General features: G+C 39.7%; 1 protein-coding gene across 8 annotated transcripts in view; it reads left to right on the plus strand.

Annotated features, from left to right (window-relative positions):
- LOC133618792 (zinc finger protein 521-like) overlaps positions 1–24409 on the plus strand; it is a 295725-nt gene extending 271316 nt beyond the window's left edge. For all 8 annotated transcript variants that reach the window (XM_061979506.2, XM_061979501.2, XM_061979503.1 and 5 more), the window contains one exon: positions 23331–24409. In XM_061979506.2, coding sequence (XP_061835490.1) covers positions 23331–23360 — 30 coding nt within the window. In that variant the 3' untranslated portion in view covers positions 23361–24409. The remainder of the gene's footprint in view (positions 1–23330) is intronic.
- Positions 24410–25300: the final 891 nt, after the last annotated feature.

Consider the following 25300-nt stretch of genomic DNA (forward strand, 5'->3'; position numbering starts at 1 on the left):
TTTGAAGAAACTAGATAATTAAACATGCTTTCAGTTATTTCACCTTTTTTTGTTAAGTTACATAACTCAACATGTGTTCATTCATAGTTTTGATGCCTTCAGTGACAATCTACAATGTAAATAGTCATGAAAATAAAGAAAACGCATTGAATGAGAAGGTGTGTCCAAACTTTTGGCCTGTAGTATATATATTTATTTAATTTTTTCAGATGTGAAAGTTGTTATATTGGCAATTATTTTGTTATCTCTTATTCATTTTATTACATTTTTGCATTGCAAGATAAGAGAAAAACTGGAGGTTTGTTTGAAATCCATTCTCAGAGAGAAAATTGGAAAATCTTCTTATTTAACTAATCTATACTATAGATAGTTTTTGCATATATAAATTAAAAAAACTGGATGATCATTTTCTACCTGTGGAGCTCAGACATTCTTACAAAAATAAATAGATTTGAAGTTTCACAGAAGTGAGATGGCAGACAATTGGAAAATCTTGTTATTTTGCTATTATTTTTAATTCCGCCTCCCCTTCAAGCTTGGCTGTCTTTTATTCCCCCATCCTCCAATTTTATTCCCTGGACCAGGTTGGAAATGATGTGTTAAGTCGTGTCGTGATTGAGGGTGTTGGGGCGACTGCATGCCTTCTTCCTCCCTGCCTTCCCCCTCTTAAGACGCCCACAGGACACCCTAGCTTAATTGGAGTGCCTTTTAAAAGGATTCCTTCATAGACAATGCAGAAGTATCCGCGGCCTAATGAGTGCTGCCGAGTGACGAGTGCGTGCACATCTGCATCATGCTCTGCTCAAATGAGATTCCTCTCGCCCCGTGTGATGGCCATGATTGCCAAGCTGTGACCAATTCCGGTGTTTTAATTAAGCGTATTTATAGGCTTTGCGGTCACCGGGTCAGTGTAAACAGCCACACAGCGTCTTGTCCGGTGCGGAAAATAAGGTGGGTGAATGAGAGATGCACGGCTAGAGAGAAATAAGGGAGCCAGCATGTACACGTAGTGATTTTTGCATTGATAATGATCTCATAATAGACACTATCTCAGATTTCTGCAAGCGTTTCTATTACAGGTCGCCTTCTCAAGGCACGACACTATAGAAATGAAAGTTGGATCTACTTTAGTGCAGTGACATGCAGCAACGTCCGAAACACACGCAAACCCCCAAAACGCATGCTATAAGGAGAAAAACAAACAAAAGTACGATGAAACCAGAAGTTAGCATGCTACTAGAAAGTACCGTAAGCCCCATCGATGAATACGTAGATGATGCTGCTGTCCATTGCACCGATGTGTCTATGCGACCGCCATCTTGAGCAGGGGGAAAGACGTGTATTTACAGCACAGGTGTCAAACTCGTGTTTTCGTAATGTGCTCCTTCTATTTTTGGCTAAAGTAAAACAAAGAAAACAACCTGGAGTCGTCTTTAGTTTTAAGTTATCATGCCATGATTTTACCATTACGGCCCACTTGGGAATAGATTTTCCTCCATGTGGCCCCTGAGCTAAAATGAGTTTGACACCCCTGTTGTAGACAGATGTTGCTTTTTTTTTGCTTTTTTTTTTTTTACCACCGCTGCCTTTAATGAACTCTTGGCATGCCGTAGTTTACCCAATATGAAGCACAAATCCCCATGAAGTTGACTGAATATTCAAACACGGCCCCCAAAAACACCCCAAACGCCCCACGTCCCTAACGCGTCGCACCAAAGCGAAGATCGCCGCCTTCGTCCCTAAGCGCCTTTCAAACGCCCCATTTCCTCGCAATATCTTGATCTATCCAACAATGACAGCTCGTCGCGCTTTTGAAAGTTGTATACCTATTTTTTTCCCCTTTTATATGACAAGGTGTTTTTCTTCTTCATCACCCCAGGTGATACTGTCACCATTTGAAAATGTCGCACGCCCCCGCCCCCCCAAAAAAGCAATAAAAGAACAATGAATGAGGAGAAAAACGTGCTTGTGAGGGAGTCATCGTTAATATTTAAGCTTATTTATAATTATTTAGTTAGTCGTCCCTGCAAACGGGGACATAAACAGCCTCAGATGGCGAGTGATGTGTCACCATTGTGGCGTTCTAGTTTTGTAGGTGGATCAGAATTAGACAGCATGACAGACCTTGTGATCCTGGGAGGATATTCTCCCCCTCAGCGTGCTGGCGAACGTTGTGTGTTTGTCTTTGTGCCGCTCTCTCCCAGGGTGTGATACGTGCATGCAAACACATTGTCTGCGGGGAGACATGACAAAAAACTCCCAGAAGCCTTTGAGCTCGCTTCTTTTTTTCCTCTGTTGCACCACGAGGGAAAGTTAAATCCAAACAAAGAGAAGGCGCTCGGTGCACTGTGCCCGAATCTATCAGCGCATCTCTTCCTCAAACATGTCGTCTTCACTTTCTTACTTGACTTTTTCCAGCAACCGGGAGGAATAAATATTTGTTTTTAGCGCTTCCGAGGGAAAAAAAGCACGGTTTAATTGGCTGCCAAGTCTACTTATTCACAAAGGCCAAAATGAAGAGCATGAGAACAATAAGAAATTAGCTTTAATGACAAAATACTAGACCAGGGGACGGCAACCCAAAATGTTGAAAGACCCATATTGGACCAAAAATACAAAAAAAAATCTGTCTGGAGCCGCAAAAAATTAAAAGCCTTGTATAAGTGTTATAATGAAGGCAACACATGATGTCTATATTAGCTATATTAGCCTACTATCAAAGGCTGACATAAATGTTGTGTTTTAATTGTTATTCTACTCATTTTTGCAACATTGGAAATCATTAGTAAAATGGTAGACTTCTCACAGGATGAGATAAGTTCTGGAAATTACTGGCTCAGAATGGCCAAAGGTATAGATGTGTGTGTCCAAGTTTAAGGAAACGGCAGGCTGTCTTCTTCTAATGGATGTATTACAATCTTTGCAAGCTGGGTAGCGTTTGCTGTGGTCTGGAACAACATGGCACACAAATAACTATGAGAAATGCAGCCAATATTACATACAGATAATGTGTCATGAGACATGCAAATATACATTTAAAAAAAATGAAGAGCATAAGAACAATAAGTAATTCGCTTTAATGACAAAATACTAGACATGGGGTCGGCAACCCAAAACGTTGAAAGAGCCATATTGGACCAAAAATTAAAAAATTTAAATCTGTCTGGAGCTGCAAAAAATTAAAAGCCTTATATAAGTCTTATGATGAAGGCAACACATGATGTAAGTGTCTATATTATCTATGTTAGCCTACTATCAAAGGCTGACACAAATCTTCGTTGACAGAAATGTTGTATTTTAATTGTTATTCTACACTTTTTTGCAACATTTGAAATCATTAGTAAAATGGAGGCTTCTCACAAGATGAGATAAGTTCTTTAAATTACTGGCTCAGAATGGCCAAAGGTATAGATGTTTGTGTCCAAGTTTAAGGAAACGGCAGGCTGTCTTCTTCTAATGGATTTATTACAATCTTTGCAAACTGGGTAACATCTGCTGTTGTCTGGAACAACATGGCACACATACAACTATGAGAAATGCAGCCAATATTACATACAGATAATGTGTCATGAGACATGCAAATATAAATTAAATACAAAGAGGATAAAAGTAAAGGAAATTAAATGAGCTCAGATATACCTACAAATGAGGCATAATGATGCAATATGTACATGCAGTTAGCCTAAATAGCATGTTAGCATTGATTAGCTTGCAGTCATGGATTGAACAAATATGCCTGATAAGCACTCCAGCAATTCAATAAAATCAACAAAGCTCACCTTTGTGCATTCACGCACAGCATAAAACGTTTGGTGGACAAAATGAGACAAAACACATCTTTCTGTGGCAGCGTCGGAGAAAGTTGTACATGTAAACAAACTACGATGTGTTCAAGGATCGCTTAAATTAGTAGGACAATACGGTGCTCGCCAAATTCTCTCATCGGTGAAGCATGTATAACATAAACTGTGGGATTTCTAACAATTTAGTAAGGTTTGTGTCGTGTTTGTTCTCCTACAGAAAATATGTTAAAACAAAAAATATATATTTTTCTTTATCTTTTTGCATTTTCACACATCTCTGTAAGAGGTCCAGGAAGCCACTAGGGCGGTGCTAAAGTGCGGCTCCAGAGCCGCGGTTTGCTGACCCCCGTACTAGTCAATACACAATAAGACATCAAAGCAAACCTGATAGCATTCAAAAAAGCCCCTTTGTGGCTTTAAGCCAGGGGTGTCAAACTCGTTTTCATTGAGGGCCACATCGCAGTTATGGTTGCCTTCAGAGGGTTGCTTTTAACAATGAGTAATATATGAATATACATGTATATATATAATACATAAACAATATATTTTTTTACATAAGCTGCAAAAAAAAAAATTTACGTTTTACTTTAAAAACTGGCAGCTCAGTCATCAGAATTTTACAGTAAAAGCAGTGGTTTTTTTACAGCATATAAAAAAATGTAATAAATGAAATGGAATGGAGAAACAATACCACTGTTTTTAGCGGTAAAAATGAAGCAACAGAGCTGCCAGTTTGGTTTTTTTCCCGTAAAATCTTGTTGTTTTAATGTTGTTGTTTTTTTGTTTTTTTTATATTTTTGTGTCTTACTGTATATGTAAAAAACAGCACCAAAGTTGATTTTACGGTAAAATACTCTTTAACCGTAAAATCTATTATCAATTTTAAAGTCTACAATTTGATTAATCATTTGTTTTGAAATCATAAGTCAAGCAGATTATTAAGTACAGTATTTATCTTTATTTTAAGAAAACATATTTTTGGAACACATGATAATATATTATTTTGATTTTGACAATATTGCATTTTAAAAGATATGCAGATGCATGCCGTACATGTTTTTTAATGTCAAAAGGGAAAGAACAAATATATTTAGTAGGAAAAGATTAAGCATTTTATTAACGCATATTATTTCCAGGCTTTCACGAGCCACATAAAATAATGTGGTGGGCCAGATTTGGCCCCCGGGCCTTGAGTTTGATACCTGTGCTGTAAGCAGTATAGAAGGAAGACATCAGAGCAATCTGATTGGACGATTCCACATGACATTTGTGTTTGGCCCCTATGGGCTGTGTGTCTATTTGCCTTTCTTAACTGATCGTCGATGGGATCTTTACCACAGCTGTGTCCCAGTGTTGACATGGCCAAAGATTGTACTCACGTGAAAGATTCTTTCAAAATAAATGCATGCTCAGGGAGACACAATTGCTTGTCCCATATTCCTTGTTGCACACAAAAAGGTGCGTGTGCCTTAGCAGAACACCGGCTCAAATTTGAGAGCAAGCTGCAACGACCGTGACGTCTATCCACAGTGGGAAGCCGCTTCTAAGATATTAACCCTCACCACCATGGCGGAACATAAACAGGTTCTTTCAAGTATCTTTATCACCGGGCAGGACCGCAGAAGAAGCGAAACGCTAAAGCGTCAATGTAAAATAGGGCTGATCGATCCAGATGTCGATACTATGGATACCTGTAGTATTAATATACAACAAATTCTATGTTATTGTTAATACAAAGTATTTTTTGGGTGGGTGTTGTTATTGTTTACAAACTCAGGGAGTACGTTTTTGAATACAGGACGACTTTGAGGGCAAAACCCAAATGATTTAAATAGGAGCCAATTAATTACTGTACAATAGACACTTTATTTTGTGGGGGAAAAAATCCGGCCTGGATCCACATGGATCAGACCAGGGTCCACAAATTGCAGGTGGAGTGCGCTAACCATCAAGCCTGAGCTGTTAGCTCGTTGTCCAGCGCGAGTCTTAAAGACATCAGGTAGTGAGTTTACACGCATACACTCTCACTAGCTTGGAAGACACACTACCATACCATTTTATGATCATCTAATACAGTAAATCTTAAACGGTTGTACGTGTGCCACTATTGGCACGCAGGCTTCATCTAGTGGTATGCAAAAGAATCACTTGACTAAAGTACAGTGTTTTATTTTGATATATTTAAACACAGTATTACTGTTCAAACTGTGTGTAATGTTACGGTGGCCAAAAATATGAAATATGCTTGTGAAATAAAACCTCTGCCTTGTTTTTAATTAGTACTTAGGCCTATTACGCTACTGTATTTTAATGTTGGTCACTATGCTGGTACTTGTAGAGACGCGTTTTTTCTGAGGTGAAAAGATGTGAAGAACCGCTAGCAAATGGTCAATGACCATTAACAGCAAAGCTTTAGCTTGACGGCAGCCATGTTTTTCAACCAATCTTGCTCAGAATTTACACACATGTGCATGTCAGTCCCCTAAAGGTGTGTACTAAATTCCTTATTCTGAGGTACTTATGGGGTCTTAATCGGAGAGTGTCTAAAGTGCTGCCCAGGGGCCAGTTTTTATTGGCCCATGACATCTTATACAGACCAAATTAAACTAAGCATTACGCAGAAAAACTGTGTGCAAGCTCACACCCAAAATGCATGAACCCCATGATTTGACGCTTTGGCATTGTTTAACAGGATTATGGCCGCCACGTTACTATTGCATTGAACAAAAAGAGCACAATCTAACAAGTTAAAGTCCTTGTGTGTTAAACATTCGTGTTCAGACAAAAAAGAGCTGCCAAAATAAAAGCTAAAAAGCCGAGATTTAGGAAAGAAATACTAAAAACTAGTGAAATTGTCTGTCCATGTAGCTAGTTGATTTTTACTTGATAATACATCCTAAATTAATATTTGCATATTTAGATAATAGATTAAGATTAAAAAAATAAGTATTTTATTATGAAGACAAGAATGAATCAATCTTTGGACTGTTGCAGAATCTTTTAACAAGATTTTTTTTTTTTCTTTAATTGAATTTTTATTGACATCCAGTATCAGACATTCCTATCCATTACATCATATTTGCATACATTACACATCTGCCCTAAATGTCCAAATATTTTTTTTTGTTTATATCCCAACAATATCACCTCTAAATCCCCCGAAAGAAAGAGAAAAACAGCAAAAAACAAAAACAAAACAAAAGTAATAATAATATTAACAAATAAATAAATGTAAAAATAATAATAATAATAAAAAAATAAAATAATTTAAACATATAGTAAATAAATAAATAGAAAAAAAAACTATAGACATATAAAGTCAGGCTTATGGGGCGTGACATAATTGACCCAGTTTTCCCAGTATGAAGTAAATTACTCCAATTTATAATTAATAAAAGCTGTTATCTTCTCCATTTTATAAATGTCCATTGTGATTTCCATCCATAGCTTCAATAACAAGATTTTCAATGTGGAGAAAACCAAAATATCCTTTGTGAGTGGTAATATAGACAAAATATAATTCTTCAAGGTAAAATTAGGATTAGGATTTAAAGTCAATGACTAAAAATAAGTAAATAGCTCTTAAAATAATGGACATTTCTAGAAATACAATTTAAAATCTTGGCAAATGGCAAATAGTTAGCAGTATATATGTCAGAAAAGGGGAAATTCATATCAGTTACTTTTTAAAGTCGACAGTGTGTTTACACTTATGTGACAATTTCTTATATAAAATATTGTTTGTTTAATTAGCAAAGGTTTATTAGTAGCTACATCTTGAACAGACTTGTTCTATTTTTAATTTTTTTCAATGAGGAAATAAACTTTCATATTCTGAACTAACATCCCAGAACTTGACCTTAGAGCAGGCCTGGGCAATTATTTTGACTCAGGGGGCCAAATTTAGAGAAAAAAATGTGTCTTGGGGCTAGTATATCTATTTTTATGAGCACTAATACAAAACCTCACAATAATTTCTGAATGTTAAAAACGCTATGACAGACCACCTTAAAAAACGAAATGGAATTGTACCTTTTTTTACTGAATGAGACACCCAGAATGTATATGAAAATAAAGATTTACAATATTAACTATAAACGATAAAACACTGAATATTGACAACATATAAACGTCACACCCCCTCTCGATTGACATATTTTACAATTAAGTGAAATGCAACAAAAATGCAACAAACAGCGAAATATGAACGCAAAGGGTAAAAAAAAATAAACCCATCTACAATCTGTTATATCACTAAGCTTTAGAACTTTGTAAAAATCTCCTTCCGCGTCTGTCCCTGACACCCGCATTTCAGGCTGGCCGCTCAGGAAACACTCTGTGGAAACGCTCCCCACCGACACTGCTTGGTGCCTCGTCTAAGCTGCTGTGACTTAGATTACCATAGTAACTAATTTGATTACCATAGTAACTAATTAGATTACCATAGTAACTAGTATATCATGCAAAAGCGTAGATTCCAACCATTGAAATACTTTTAGTTCAAGACTTATTTGGGAATGTCCGGCGGGCCAGATTGAGAAGCTTAACGGGCCGAATACGGCCCCTGGACCTTAGAGGTCCCACTGTAGTACAAACTCTACCTCCAATCACATTGGAGTGATGCAACGCTTCCATTTGAAAAAGGTGTGCCGATTGGCACTCATTGTCGGCCGATTAAAAGCCTATTCTCTGATTTGATGAAACATGAGTATGCAGATTGGTGAGTGGAGGAGCTGATGTGGAGTAAAAGGGTTGTCAAAGAGTGTCCCCGACTGAAGTGGTTAAATGCGAGAGTAATTGTGTTTTGTTTCTGGGACTGACACGCGGAACCCCACGGACCCCATCTCCCTCCCAGTGACAGGCAGCCGTCCTCTCCCCTCGCTCTGTCTAATTAGAGGATGTAGCCCAGGGCTCATGTCCCAGGAAGACCCACCCCCTTTCCCAAGATGACTCCCCTAAGAAAGCCCTTAATTGGGTTCTTTAGTCATCGTCTTCATTTTGGCTTTGCAAAGGCATCTGCGTGTGTTGCCATCACCTCAGAATACACTTTGTATCGCTCTCTTGTGTTTTTTCATTTCTTTTCTGTCTCTCTCGCCGGCCCTCTCGCTGATGCTTCCCCCTCGCCCGCCCGTCTCCCACCTTCCCCTCACTTAATGAGGCCCCATAATAACACAGCAGTTGTGCAGTTGTTTTGCTACCTCAGTCAAACAGCGGGATCAGCCCGCTCTAACACCATTGGCTTGTCTGCTTAGACAGGCTAATGACTATCATTCAGTGCAGCAAAGCGTGCACAAAAAGGCCGTCTGTCATCTTTGGAAACATTTGCTTGTCAAGACGCCATTTTCCAGCATTACACCGTTGTTATTATACAGGAGTATTCAGCGGGAATATGACAAAGGAAAGCGAAGAGATCCATCCTCGTTGTCAGCTGCGCCCCGACCGGCTGCTGTTACAGTACCGCCATGACTCCCCGGGCACCTCGCCTCAAACAAGACAGTCTGTTGCCAAGGAAACCAGGCCGGTTGTGGCACAACAAGAGTGTTTTGGGTGGGTCATCCCTCCCCACGGCCCGATAAATGATGACCGTGGAGAAAGCCAACTGCTCGGCTATTATTAATTTATTTGATTGTGTTCTTCATTGGCTGGGTTGGCCGGTAGTAAGCCTGGCCTGAGGTCAAAGCAGGGAAGGTTGACTGTGGGGAATGCTCAGAGTCAATACTGGAGCCGGTTCAACACACCATTAAAGATCAAGGCCGGATGCTACACCCTTGCTTTCCCCCCCCACACACACACACAGGAGTCGTGATCGCTAAAACAAGTCCAACTTTTGCAAATAAACAAAGATGCAGTTCGGCCAACACTGTATGATACAAAATAATGGAGTTACCGTATTGTCCGCACCATAGGGCGCACCGGATAATAAAGCGCACTGCCGATGAGCAGGTCTATTCAGGTCTTTTTTCATACCAAAGGCGCACCGGATTATAGGGCGCATTAAAGTGGTCATATTATGATTTTTTTCAAAATGTAAAACACTTTCTTGTGGTCTGCATAACATGTTATGGTGGTTCTTTGGTCAAAATGTTGCATAGATTATGTTTTACAGATCATCTTCAAGTCGCTTTTTGAGCGTCTCCTCAGGATGCGCCGTTTTGTGGGCGGTCTTATTTACATGGCTCTCCTTCGACAGCGTCTTCTCCCCGTCATCTTTGTTGTAGCGGTGTAGCGTGCAAGGATGGGAGTGGAAGAAGTTTCAAAAGATGGAGCTAACTGTTTTAATGACATTCAGACTTTACTTAAATCAACAACGGAGTAGCATCTTCTCATCCGTGGCTCACTAGTGCAACAACAACAACAAGGCCAGAACTCTCTAATAACTAAAGTTCCTTGGGTGAATAATGTAAACTCCCTACACGGTTATGTTTTAGTGCTTTCATGGCGAGTTTACTGACAGATCTAAGTAAGAACTTTACACTACTTTATATTAGAAATGGCAACAGCGGAGGATGATAGTCCCATAACAAGAAGATAGACAAAAAGAAGAAGCTTATCGGAGGCCGAGGCGCGCAAATATTCAGGACTTATGCAGATCCCAAATACAGATCAGCAGGTACCAGAAGGTAAGAAAAGTTGCTTTTGCACAATATTGCGAAACAAAATGCCAGATAATGTCTTACCTTATACACACACCATAATAATACTCGTATGTTGAAGCACAGTACAATCCATCAAGCGGTGCGGCTTCATAGCTTACCAAAGTCGTACTAAAACATTTTGATAGATTTTTGAGCGCTGTGTGTAAAGTTCTATATTTTCAATGGAACATATAAAAAGTTGGTGTTGTTTATTTGAGTCATATTGCAGTCTACACGTATCTCTTATGTGTGACTGCCATCATATTGCAGTCTACATGTATCTCTTATGTGTGACTGCCATCTACTGGTCACACTTTTCATTACACCATGTACCAAATAAAATTGCTTCAAGGTCTGTAAGCACAACCAGAATTATGCCGTACATTAGGCGCACCGGGTTATAAAGCACACTGGTCGATTTTTGAGAAGATTTAATGATTTTAAGTGCGCCTTATCGTCCGAAAATTACGGTAGTCGTAGTATTAGGATTAATAGTTATGTAAACATTGGACTACATTAAATAAGTTGTATGGCAGCACCGCATCATACTCAAAAAAATGTTGTGTATTGGTTACATTATTCTGTTATATTGCTACACCACTGCAAACAAAAACCACAATAATAAACATATTAAGGGAGGATTTGGGATGCAGCTGTAGTATTTGGCTCTCCTTATACTGCGACTGGTCGGGTTTAAATATGCTAGAAGCAATATTCTCGGTAATAATAAGCAGCTCGGTACCAATCTACCCTCTTAACTTGAGGCTTGTGGAAAATCGTCTGCATATATACAGCTTTCCAAGCAGTGGCTAAAGCCTGGCTTTAGTGTAACATGCTGGATAACAGCAGACACAAGGCTCTCTGCAGGTATTAACATTATACTAATCAAACATTGTTAGAGCTGCGATTAAGCCCGACATCTTCCCTCTCTGTGATGTCGGACAATAGGAGCTTGTGTCTAATGCGGCTCGCTCACATGAAAGGGAAGACAGAGAAGAATCCCTTCCTTCTTTCCTCTGCGGCGCTGATGCAAGCCGCGCACCTCGCTTGCCTCACCGGAGAGAGGATTCTCTCCATGGAGGCGGCAGCAACGGGCCCATAAAGAGTGATTACTTCATGAATCAACCCCGACCCTCTCAAGTCGGCTACTCGCCCTTTTAGTTCTGAACTTCTCTCTCTGCAAAGCAGCCCTAAATTCCATAAGACACGTTGCACCTGTTTGCATGCTGCAGGGTGTTCTCCCTCTTCTTCTGCCCTAGAGGGGGTTGCTGTGGGGTGATGTAATCGGATGAAAGTGGAGGTTGAGCTGTGTCGCCCAGGGACTGGAAGGAAACCGCTTGTGCTGCCCGTCTTCATGTGGTACAGAAGTGGGTTGATGTAAGATTCTGAGGTGGACTGTGCAGTTCACTCCAAAATCACTTCGAAGAAGTACCTCATTATCTGAATGGCATCTTTGCCGAATGTCTGCAAAACATTTAAGGTTGAGCACAATGCATTCCATCAATTCGTTCTGCTTTTTAAAGCGATATTTACCAGTAATATATTTGTAGAAATAGAAATAATCTCTTCTAGAGTCAAACTGTTGCTATTTTAAGACAATCAACCATAAATGTGTTTTGAGGAACATTTTAATGTAAAATGGAAAGTATTCACAGGACTTTACTTTTTCCACATTTTGTTATGTTTCAGCTTTAATCCAAAATCGAATGTTGTCATCCAGGATGTCTCTGTACATTGGGGATGGTTTTCATTGACAGGAACTGGGATTAGTCAGTATAGAGGGAAAGATGAATGCAGCAAGTGTTCAAGTTAGTTTAAATTAATTAATAAATTTGGCCTGCCACATCGTTTCATGGGGTCCGTGAAATAGGTGTGTCAATAAAGCACTGCATCTTTTTTATTCGCTGTATTTATTCTTTCCATTTTGCAATTGGGAACAGGTGGGTGCCATGATTGGGTATAAAAGCAGCTTCCATGGAATGCTCAGTCATTCACAAACAAGGATGGGGCGAGGGTCACCACTTTGTCAACAAATCCTTCCGTCCATCCATTTTCTACCGCTTGTCCCTCAAATGCGTGAGCAAATTGCCCAACAGTTTAAGAACAACATTTCTCAACGAGCTATTGCAAGGAATTTAGGGATTTCACCATCTACGGTCCGTAATATCATCAAAGGTTTCACAAAATGTGGAGAAATCACTGCACGCAAGCGACGATATTACGGACCTTCAATCCCTCAGGCCGTACTGCATCAAAAACCGACTTCGGTGTGTAAAGGGTATCACCACATGGGCTCCGGAACACTTCAGAAAACCACTCTCAGTAACTACAGGTCGTCGCTACATTTGTAAGTGCAAGTTAAAACTCTACTATGCAAAGCAAAAGCCATTTATCAACAACACCCAGAATGTGTATATATATATATATATATATATATATACAGTGGGGCAAAAAAGTATTTAGTCAGCCACCAATTGTGCAAGTTCTCCCACTTAAAATGATGACAGAGGTCTGTAATTTTCATCATAGGTACACTTCAACTGTGAGAGACAGAATGTGAAAAAAAAATCCATGAATTCACATTGTAGGATTTTTAAAGAATTTATTTGTAAATTATGGTGGAAAATAAGTATTTGGTCAATAACAAAAATTCAACTCAATACTTTGTAATATAACCTTTGTTGGCAATAACAGAGGTCAAATGATTACTATAGGTCTTTACCAGGTTTGCACACACAGTACCTGGTATTTTGGCCCATTCCTCCATGTAGATCTTCTCGAGAGCAGTGATGTTTTGGGGCTGTCGCCGAGCAACACAGACTTTCAACTCCCTCCACAGATTTTCTATGGGGTTGAGGTCTGGAGACTGGCTAGGCCACTCCAGGACTTTCAAATGCTTCTTACGGAGCCACTCCTTCGTTGCCCGGGCGGTGTGTTTGGGATCATTGTCATGCTGGAAGACCCAGCCACGTTTCATATTCAAAGCTCTCACTGATGGAAGGAGGTTTTGGCTCAAAATCTCTCGATACATGGCCCCATTCATTCTTTCCTTAACACAGATCAGTCGGCCTGTCCCCTTAGCAGAAAAACAGCCCCAAAGCATGATGTTTCCACCCCCATGCTTCACAGTAGGTATGGTGTTCTTGGGATGCAACTCAGTATTCTTCTTCCTCCAAACACGACGACTTGAGTTTATACCAAAAAGTTCTATTTTGGTTTCATCTGACCACATGACATTCTCCCAATCCTCTGCTGTATCATCCATGTGCTCTCTGGCAAACTTCAGACGGGCCTGGACATGCACTGGCTTAAGCAGGGGGACACGTCTGGCACTGCAGGATTTGATTCCCTGTCGGCGTAGTGTGTTACTGATGGTAACCTTTGTTACTTTGGTCCCAGCTCTCTGCAGGTCATTCACCAGGTCTCCCCGTGTGGTTCTGGGATTTTTGCTCACCGTTCTCATGATCATTTTGACCCCACGGGATGAGATCTTGCGTGGAGCCCCAGATCGAGGGAGATTATCAGTGGTCTTGTATGTCTTCCATTTTCTGATAATTGCTCCCACGGTTGATTTTTTCACACCAAGCTGCTTGCCTATTGTAGATTCACTCTTCACAGTCTGGTGCAGGTCTACAATTATTTTCCTGGTGTCCTTCGACAGCTCTTTGGTCTTGGCCATAGTGGAGTTTGGAGTCTGACTGTTTGAGGCTGTGGACAGGTGTCTTTTATACAGATAACAAGTTCAAACAGGTGCCATTAATACAGGTAACGACTGGAGGACAGAAGAGCTTCTTAAAGAAGAAGTTACAGGTCTGTGAGAGCCAGAGATCTTCCTTGTTTGAAGTGACCAAATACTTATTTTCCACCATAATTTACAAATAAATTCTTCAAAATTCCTACAATGTGATTTCCTGGATTTTTTTTCACATTCTGTCTCTCACAGTTGAAGTGTACCTATGATGAAAATTACAAACCTCTGTCATCATTTTAAGTGGGAGAACTTGCACAATCGGTGGCTGACTAAATACTTTTTTGCCCCACTGTATATATATATATATATATATATACATATATATATATATACATGTGTGTGTGTGTGTATATATATTTATATATATATATATACAGTATATATTTATATATATATATAAATAAGTGCTGGTAAACAATTAAGATTTTATTCAGATTAATCACACTTCTGAATTTGGATTAATCACCTGCTTGCATGATTTAAGTTAAGTTGAAAAAAAGACCCCAATATTTGGACACAAATGCAATTTTATCATGAGAATGTCAACTTTCTTAAACGTTTTACTTGAATGTACGTCATTTATCTGTTCAAAACTGGGCAAGCGTTTTAGCTCAAGTCCGATCAGGTTGTATTTTGAAGTGAAATGTTGCCCATTGAACAACCTGTACTGCTTGTCAGGTAACCATCGCGGTTTAGACATTTTTTGTGGGATTCATCACATGAGTTAACGCTTTATTTTGACATATCTAACACACAGTATAAATAATATCATGATGGCCTGATATTTCTTATCTTTTCTTGTACTGGAGAATGTCATGTAGTAATAATTGGTTTTAGACCAACTTTTCAGCAGGTTAGTGTGGCCAGCAGGTGCTTGAAAGGATGAAGGAGATTAACGTTTCGAGAAAATTGGAGAAAAAAGGCCAGAGTTTCAGGGGGGAATAGGATGCCATCGAAGGCGGGCTAAAAGGCTTAATGGAGGCCATCTAATCCGAAATTGCCGTAATTCTGATGACACCATTAGCGACATCCTGCCCGGACTTTTTGGTCATTTTCCTGCATCTCGTGTCTTATTCCGGCTCTCGTCGAGAAGTGACTTTAAGTCTCCTTCTTTTTGCAAAAGCGACTATGCGGCATCCGCGGAGATGAAGGTATCGTTTTCTTTCAATCTTTCAACACCACCTTCGCTCCCCCGGCTCCCCCATCTCCCTTTAGTCGGCATGCTTGCCACTGAAGTCGTTTAACATCGTCCTTGAGAAAGCCCTCGGTGTGAAAACTAGTGGTGTGTTTAAGGAAAATGTAAGAAGGCTGTGTGTGTGTGTGTGTGTGTGTGTGTGTGTGTGTGTGTGTGTGTGTGTGTGTGTGTGTGTGTGTGTGTGTGTGTTCTTGTATTCCTTCCCTTCTTGAGACACCAACAAGTAAAAGTACCTTCCATATGAGGACCGGTGACAAGTTAGGACATAAATCATGGTCCCAATACCGAAAACCATTACATCTAATAGAGAATGTGTCATTTGCACCCCTGGTGGTGACATCTATCAAAATTAGGGTGGTCCCAAAAAGGAGGGATTTTTTAAGTTGACTGTGTGTCGGTTTTAAAAGTGCTCCCCCTCTGTTTAACATATGAAATAACAAGTGTGTGTAAAAATTGGAAGTGCTCACCCTCTGGCCAACATATGTAATAACAAGTATGTGTAAGAAATTGAAATGCGCCCCCTTTGGCCAAAAGTAATATAATAAATAAAATAAATATGTATATGGAGACATACTGTAATAACTTGAAGTAAATAATGAAGATTATTAACCAATTGCAAACAAAAAATTCCCCCCAAAATTATAATGAACTAAAAGCAGTCTTTTTCTCACAATGTGTCAACCTTTTTCTTATAAAATTGGGAATCATTTCTCATATTCTTCCTGCTTCTGTAATACTGCAATATTTTCTCGTAAAATGATTACTTTTTCATGTAAAATGATTACTTTTTAATGCAAAATTGTGACATTTGTCATATAAAATTCTGACTTGTATCACAATATTGTTATTGTTTTTGTTGTTCTTGTAAAACGATGACATTATTTGAGTAAAATTGTGACTTTTGTCATAATTTTGCCAAGCAAAATTCCGATGATTATTATAATATTGCCAAAATGTTTAAGTTTTCTTATAAAATTGTGACTTTTGTCAAGTAAAATTACGACTCTTTTCATAAAAATGCCAAAATGTTAAGCTTTTCTTGTAAAATTGCGACTGTTATTGAGTAAAATTCCAACTATTGCACAAATATTCATTTTTTTGACTTGCGTTGAGTAAAATGACGACTGTTATTATAAAACTGCAAACGTTTTTCTTGTGAAACTGACCTTTTTCTTGCAATTTTCCAACTAATTTTTCACAACGAGGTTCTTTATATTGGCATAGTATGTATATATTATTAATGTTGTAAATACAAATCTTTATATATCTAGAAAGGGTGGTCCTAAAGAGGTAGACATTTTTCAGAGGTCTCAAGAAGGTAAGAAATACATGCGTGTGTGTGTGAGTGTGAGTGTCTGTGTGAGTTAGCTCCAGTAGAGCTGGGACATGCAGTGATGGTGGTGGGGGTAGGAGCCGCTCCCCAGAGGGGTTATTTTCCCCTCTAATAGCTGTTACGAGCCCTACATTATATCCAAGGAGCTACGTTCCTTTGGGGTCTGCACACATACACACAAATTGTGTTTCTCTTTCTCTGCTGTCTCCACACACACACACACACACGCATTCTTGTATTGGTTACCTTCTTGAGACCTCCGAACAATGTCTGCCTCTTTAGGACCACCCTTTCTAGATACATAAAGAAGTTTCTTTACAACATAAATAATATATACATACGATGCAAATATAAAAAAGGTTGTTGTAAAAAATTAGTTGGAATTTCACAAGAAAAACTTAGAATTTTGGCAGTATTATAAAAAAAGTCGTAATTTTACTCAATGCAAGTCAAAATTTTACAAGAAAAACCAAACATTTGTGCAATATTATGATAAAAGTTTAAATTGTACTCGATAACAGTCACAATTTTACAAGGAAAAGCTTAAAATGTTGGCAATTTTATGAAAAAAGTTGTAATTTTACTCGACAAAAGTCAACATTTTTTAAGAAAACGTTTACATTTTTGCAATATTATAATAATAATCGGAATTTCACTTGGCAAAACCATGGAAAAGTCATAATTTTACTCAAAAAATGTCACTATTTTGCAAGAACAACAAAAAAATTGGCAATATTGTGATAAAAGTCAGAACTCTATACGACAAATGTCATTATCATCATTTTATGAGAAAATATTGCAATATTACAGAAACAGAAAGAATATGAGAACCCAATTTTATAAGATAGAAGTCGACACATTGTGAGAGAAAGACTGCTTTTAGTTTGTTTTCTTTTTTTTCTTTTTTTCTTTGGAATTGTTTTTTAATCTCCATTATTTACTTCAAGTTATTACAGTATGTCTCTATATTCATATTTGTTTTTATTTGTTGTCCCTTTTGGCCAAAAGGGACAAATTTAATTTTTTTACACACACTTGTTATTTCATATGTTGACCAGAGGGGGTGCACTTTTAAAACCGACACACAGTCAATTTGAAAAATCTCTCCTTTTTGGAACCACCCTAATTTTGATAGATTTCACCACCAGGGGTGCAAATGAGACATTTTCTATTAGATGCAATGGTTTTCTGTGTTGGGACCATGATAGCGGTCCTAACTTGTTCACCAGTCCTCATATGGAAGGTACTTTTCCTTGTTGATGTCTCAAGAAGGGTAGAAATACAAGAACACACGCACACACACACACACACACACACGCACACACACACACACACACAGTCCCAGCCGCTTTGCTCTCTCCGTGTCAATATCCTGCCATTTGAAGTCACGTACTGCCGGGGCTTCTGGGAGTCAGGCTGACGGGTAATGGGCCGCGTTCATTAATAAGGTTGCCGTGCTCGTGTCCCTCCTCGCCAACGCCAAGGATGTCTTCACCGTGGGGGTGGAAGCGGAGGGAGCGTCCCGTGGGGACTCTCCTCCCAGACTCACTTAAAGGAGCTTTATTTCTGAGGGAAGGGGGGGGAGAAAAAAAAAATACACCAGGCGGGGTGGGGGTCACTCTCCCGTTCCCCGTCAAACTGCTTATTACCCCACCTGTCGGGGAGTAATCGCCGCGGCTGAAAGGAAAGCTGTCGAGGTGTTTAAACGCTTTATCTGGAGGCAGCTGAAAGGGTAAAGAGGGAGGGAAGAAATGCACCGGGGGTTAATAGTCACCCCGGTGCTGCACAAACACATTCTGATTGAAGGATAGATTTTAAAAACTAAAGCTAATGATGATAATAGCCTTTGCCATGTTGTGTTTTTCGCAGTTTTGTATAGCTGATCCTCAAACTGAGGTACATGTACCCTAAGTGGTACGCCAAAGACTCACTTGCTTAAAGTGTAGTGTTTTATTTTCCTATATTCAAACAGTGTTACTATACAAACTGTGCGTAATGTTACAGTGGCTGAAAATATTAAATATACGTGTTAAATAAAACCTCGGCTTGGTTTTTAATGAATACTTAGGCCTACTACATTTTTTTTTGCAAATAATCATTAACTTAGAATTTAATGGCAGCAACACATTGCAAAAAAGTTGGCACAGGGGCATTTTTACCACTGTGTTACATGGCCTTTCCTTTTAACAACACTCAGTAAATGTTTGGGAACTGAGGAGACACATTTTTGAAGCTTTTCAGGTGGAATTCTTTCCCATTCTTGCTTGATGTACAGCTTAAGTTGTTCAACAGTCCGGGGTCTTCATTGTGGTATTTTCGGCTTCATAATGCGCCACACATTTTCAATGGGAGACAGGTCTGGACTACAGGTAGGCCAGTCTAGTACCCACACTCTTTTACTACGAAGCCACGCAGTTGTAACACGTGGCTTGGCACTGTCTTGATGAAATAAGCAGGGGCGTCCATGGTAACATTGCTTGGAGGGCGACATATGTTGTTCCAAAACCTGTATGTATCTTTCGGCATTAATAGTGCCTTCACAGATGTGTAAGTTACCCATGCCTTGGGCACTAATACACCCCCATACCATCACAGAGCTGCTAACTTTTGAACTTTGCGCCTATAACAATCCCGATGGTTATTTTCCTGTTTGTTCTGGAGGACACGGCATCCACAGTTTTCAAAAACTATTTTAAATGTGGACTTGTCAGACCACAGAACACTTTTCCACTTTGCATCAGTCCATCTTAGATGAACTTGGGCCCAGCGAAGCCGGCGGCGTTTCTGGGTGTTGTTGATAAATGGCTTACGCTTTGCTTAGTAGAGTTTTAACTTGCACTTGCAAATGCAGCAACAAACTGTAGTTACTAACAGTGGTTTTCTGAAGTGTTCCTGAGCCCATGTGGTGATATCCTTTACACACTGATGTCGCTTGTTGATGGTCACACTTATAATTTCGCCATGTACGAAATAAAATTGCTTTGAGGTCGGTAAGCACAACCAAAATGATTCCGTACACCGGGTTATAAGGCGCACTGTCGAGTTTTGAGAAAATGAAATGATTTTAAGTGCGCATTATAGTCTGAAAAATACGGTATAGCAAATTGTGCAAGTGTACCTAATGAAGTGTCCTATGTGTGTGTTCTCGTGACTGCGTGACAGGTGTGTCTAGTCCGTGCCATTCGACAAAGTCCAAGGCCGTGTTTTAAAGCGAGCGCAGCAAGTGGGGCATGTAGTTTGCATTAAAGGGATTAGCAGTCACTTCAAAAGATGACCTGGATTCTGCCCACCAGGGACACCAGTTACACACCCCCCGGTCCACACTCCCTTTAAAGAACCTGGCACAGCTGCCCCGCTGCAACCACTCCACAATCATCTGTGTGCGTGCGTGCGCATGTTTGTGTGCATACATTAGGGGGAAACAACATAACAGAGCCAGGTTGTCACTTTCTCAGGGTACTGTACCCTCTCAGGAGGATATTATGGATTTGTTTTCATGGTCTTTATATTAATATTTCTAAACATTGGGGAGCGGTATTGGGCGGAGCGATGTTATCTGTCAGAGGTGCTGCACTTTTTTCTGTCAGAACTGGGCTTTACTAACTTAATCCCTCAGCCGGGGAGTATCGATCAGCACGTCTGAGTGGAGTGCAACTTAATTGGATTGAGGATAATGACAGCCTGATGGTGAAATGTCAACATGATCACAACGGACATTTGCCAGGGAGTTGTCTTTCTACCGCATTGATGCAAACATATGCCAATTTATGTCACTTTTTAAGTCATTACCTGTCAGAAAAGTGTAAAAAGAAGTTAACCACGGTATGAATGTGATGACAAAGCATTCTACCTTGATAGTACTGCTTTGGATGTGAGTCTTTTTCTCCAAGCAGACCTTGTTTAGAATAAGTGTTGCCAGTATACTCAGTAAACGTTTGGGAACTGAGAAGACACATTTATTAAGCTTCTCAGGTGGAATTCTTTCCCATTCTTGCTTGATGTACAGCTTAAGTTGTTCAACAGTCCGGGGGTCTCCGTTGTGCTATTTTAGGCTTCATAATGTGCCACACATTTTCAATGGGAGACAAGTCTGGACTACAGGCAGGCCAGTCTAGTACCCGCACTCTTTTACTATGAAGCCACGTTGATGTAACACGTGGCTTGGCATTGTCTTGCTGAAATAAGCAGGGGCGTCCATGGTAACGTTGCTTGGATGGCAACATATGTTGCTCCAAAACCTGTATGGAAATGTCAGCATTAATGGCGCCTTCACAGATGTGTAAGTTACCCATGTCTTGAGCACTAATACACCCCCATACCATCACACATGCTGGCTTTTCAACTTTGCGCCTATAACAATCCGGATGGTTCTTTTCCTCTTTGGTCCGGAGGACACGACGTCCACAGTTTCCAAAAACAATTTGAAATGTGGACTCGTCAGACCACAGAACACTTTTCCACTTTGTATCAGTCCATCTTAGATGAGCTCAGGCCCAGCGAAGCCGACGGTGTTTCTGGGTGTTGTTGATAAACGGTTTTCGCCTTGCATAGGAGAGTTTTAACTTGTACTTACAGATGTAGCGACCAACTGTAATACTGACAGTGGGTTTCTGAAGTGTTCCTGAGCCCATGTGGTGATATCCTTTACACACTGATGCCGCTTGTTGATGCAGTACAGCCTGAGGGATCGAAGGTCACGGGCTTAGCTGCTTACGTGCAGTGATTTCTCCAGATTCTCTGAACCCTTTGATGATATTATGGACCGTAGATGGTGAAATCCCTAAATTCCTTGCAATAGCTGGTTGAGAAAGCTTTTTCTTAAACTGTTCAACAATTTGCTCACGCATTTGTTGACAAAGTGGTGACCTTCGCCCCATCCTTGTTTGTGAATGACTGAGCATTTCTCGGAATCTACTTTTATACCCAATCATGGCACCCACCTGTTCCCAATTTGCCTGTTCACCTGTGGGATGTTCCAAATAAGTGTTTGATGAGCATTCCTCAACTTTATCAGTTTTTATTGCCACCTTTCCCAACTTCTTTGTCACGTGTTGCTGACATCAAATTCTAAAGTTAATGATTATTTGCAAAAAAAAAATGTTTATCAGTTTGAACATCAAATATGTTGTCTTTGTAGCATGTTCAACTGAATATGGGTGGAAATGATTTGCAAATCATTGTATTTCATTTATATTTACATCTAACACAATTTCCCAACTCATATGGAAACGGGGTTTGTGTGTATATATATACATATATATATATATATATATATATATATATATATATATATATATATATACATATATATATATATATATATACACACACAGATATACATATGTACATATATACATACAGTATGTACATATGTATATATATATATATATATATATATATATATATATGTATACAGTCATGGTCAAAAGTTTACATACACTTGTGAAGAACATAATGTCATGGCTGTCTTGAGTTTCCAATAATTTCTACAACTCTTATTTTTTTGTGATAGAGTGATTGGAGCACATACTTGTTGGTCACAAAAAACATTCATGAAGTTTGGTTCTTTTATGAATTTATTATGGGTCTACTGAAAATGTGACCAAATCTGTTGGGTCAAAAGTATACATACAGCAATGTTAATATTTGGTTACATGTCCCTTGGCAAGTTTAACTGCAATAAGACGCTTTTGGTAGCCATCCACAAGCTTCTGGTTGACAAAATTGGTGCAGTTCAGCTAAATTTGTTGGTTTTCTGACATGGACTTGTTTCTTCAGCATTGTCCACACGTTTAAGTCAGGACTTTGGGAAGGCCATTCTAAAACCTTAATTCTAGCCTGATTTAGCCATTCCTTTACCACTTTTGACGTGTGTTTGGGGTCATTGTCCTGTTGGAACACCCAACTGTGCCCAAGACCCAACCTCCGGGCTGATGATTTGAGGTTGTCCTGAAGAATTTGGAGGTAATCCTCCTTTTTCATTGTCCCATTTACTCTCTGTAAAGCACCAGTTCCATTGGCAGCAAAACAGGCCCAGAGCATAATACTACCACCACCATACTTGACGGTAGGCTTGGTGTTCCTGGGATTAAAGACCTCACCTTTTCTTCTCCAAACATATTGCTGGGTATTGTGGCCAAACAGCTCAATTCTTGTTTCATCTGACTACAGAACTTTCCTCCAGAAGGTCTTATCTTTGTCCATGTGATATATATATATGTGTAAATGTACATATATATTGGCATGAGAGGAAGACAAGCAATTGTGGCTTCTTCTGTGTTAGCATGTTTGCTTGGCAGTCAAGGATTGTAATCTCCGTCAGTGCGTCTTTGTGTGGAGTTTGCCAGTTCTTCCGATGCGTATGTGTGCCTTTTCTCACAATACTGTGGCTTCCTTCTACAATCACTGTGTCTGTAAGGGCTGGGATAGGCTCCAGCTCACCCATGATCCTAATGAGCAAGCTCAAAAGAAAACGGATGGCTTTTGCGTCTAATGTTGTTTACAGATGCACAGTCGCAGAGGATTAAAAAAATGGCCCGGTTTCAACAATGAGGGACAAAAGACAAAAAACACGGAGCGACCATTAACCACGTTTCCTTCTGTGTCCTTGCAGAACCACACGTTGACTCAGCACAGCAGCTAACGTGGCGCGGACGAGCGACACAAAGCGGGACGTGATGCGGGAAATGCAGCCCGACCGCCAATTACGGACGGCCCCACTCGTCGTCACGCTTCAAGGATTCAGCTGCAGAAAACAAAGAAAGCGATGTGAGCATAAAAAATGAAAAAAGAGCGGCAAAAGAGAAACCTTGCCCTTGGTTTGCTTTAAAAAAACAAATTGTAAATAGACTTCTTCATGCGTTGCTTTACTTCCTGCAGCTATATTGCTTATACGCTATTTGCCAATGTACAGTTGAACATGTCTGACTTTAAAAGAACCAATCATGGGATTTGTGTAAAGAGGCGAATGAAACCGGAGGAGTGTTTGCATCAGCAGCGTGTCGCTCCACAGCCCGCGCTTGGTCAATCATGAGGGCGGACCCTGAAGGATCCGGTCTCCCGGATCTGGCCCGGGAGCGTAAAGAGGCAAAGCGGGACAGGAGGCTGAAATATGCAAACGCAGTGACACTCGCCATCTGACTCCACATCCACATTTTTACTCTTGATGTTTACTGCTCCTCACAGCCTGGAGATGACTGGAATTGTTTTTCAAAGGTTTTGTTATACATTTGTTCTGAGTGAAATTACATTTCAATCTGAGGGGGGGTTATAATATAAATATATATATATATATATATACGCAAATACAGCCTGTCTGAGGCGTGTATTTTACTTACTTTCCCGGCTCTCCTGGAGAGTGGCCGAGTGCTGCCCACCTTCTCTCCCCTCTCGCTCTCTCTGCTCAAGCTGGAAGCCACTGTGGCATTAAATGTTACAACAACAACTAAAAAAAAAGTTTTGCATTCATTAAACCCGAGATGCACTTTTGTATGAAACTTTCATGTTTTGACATTTTGACTTGAGAATCGTTCGTACACAGTTTACGGGAAAATCGCCATCTCCTGCAGCAAGAGAGATGCTATCTCCAGTGTTACTCCCATGTATTGTACAAATATGGAGCTCTGTGTTTGGGCAGACCTCGGTTTTTTGTGTTGCACATGTGATGGAAATATTAAAAAAGTATGAGGAAAACGCTTCAGTGTTTACGTAGCAATTGATTTGTGACTATGTTTTACGATCTGGTTCCAATTCATCCATCCATCCATTTTCTACCGCTTATTCCTTTGGGGTCGCGGGTGGCGCTGGAGTCTATCTCAGCTACAATCGGGCGGAAGGCGGGGTACACCCTGGACAAGTCGCCACCTCATCGCAGGGCCAACACAGATAGACAGACAACATTCACACACTAGGGCCAATTTTAGTGTTGCCAATCAACTTATCCCCAGGTGCATGTCTTTGGAGGTGGGAGGAAGCCCACGCAGTCACGGGGAGAACATGCAAACTCCACACAGAATCCCGAGCCCGGGATTGAACCCAATACTATTCATTTATTATCAAATATTCTAATAATAATTAAGACACCAGCACAGTATTTAAATTGTTTTAAATATTGTCTTTATTTAACCCTTAACAAAAAAAAGGTGAAATAACTGAAAACATGTTTTATATTCTAGTTTCTTCAAAATAGCCACCCTTTGCGCGGATTACTGCTTTGCACACTCTTGGCATTCTCTCGATGAGCTTCAAGCACACCTGTGAAGTGAAAACCCTTTCTTGAAGCTCATCGAGAGAATGCCAAGAGTGTGCAAAGCAGTAATCCGAGCAAAGGGTGGCTATTTTGAAGAAAGTAGAATATAAAACATGTTTTCAGTTATTTCACCTCTTTTTGTTAAGTACATAACTCCACGTGTTCATTCATAGTTTTGATGCCTTCAGTGACAATCTACAATGTAAATAGTCATGAAAATAAAGAAAACGCATTGAATGAGAAGTTGTGTGGTATATATATATATATATATATATATATATATATATATATATATATATATATATATATATATATATATATATACACACAGTATA

The sequence above is a fragment of the Nerophis lumbriciformis genome, linkage group LG19, assembly GCF_033978685.3.
Source record: "Nerophis lumbriciformis linkage group LG19, RoL_Nlum_v2.1, whole genome shotgun sequence".
Classification (NCBI taxonomy): domain Eukaryota; kingdom Metazoa; phylum Chordata; class Actinopteri; order Syngnathiformes; family Syngnathidae; genus Nerophis; species Nerophis lumbriciformis.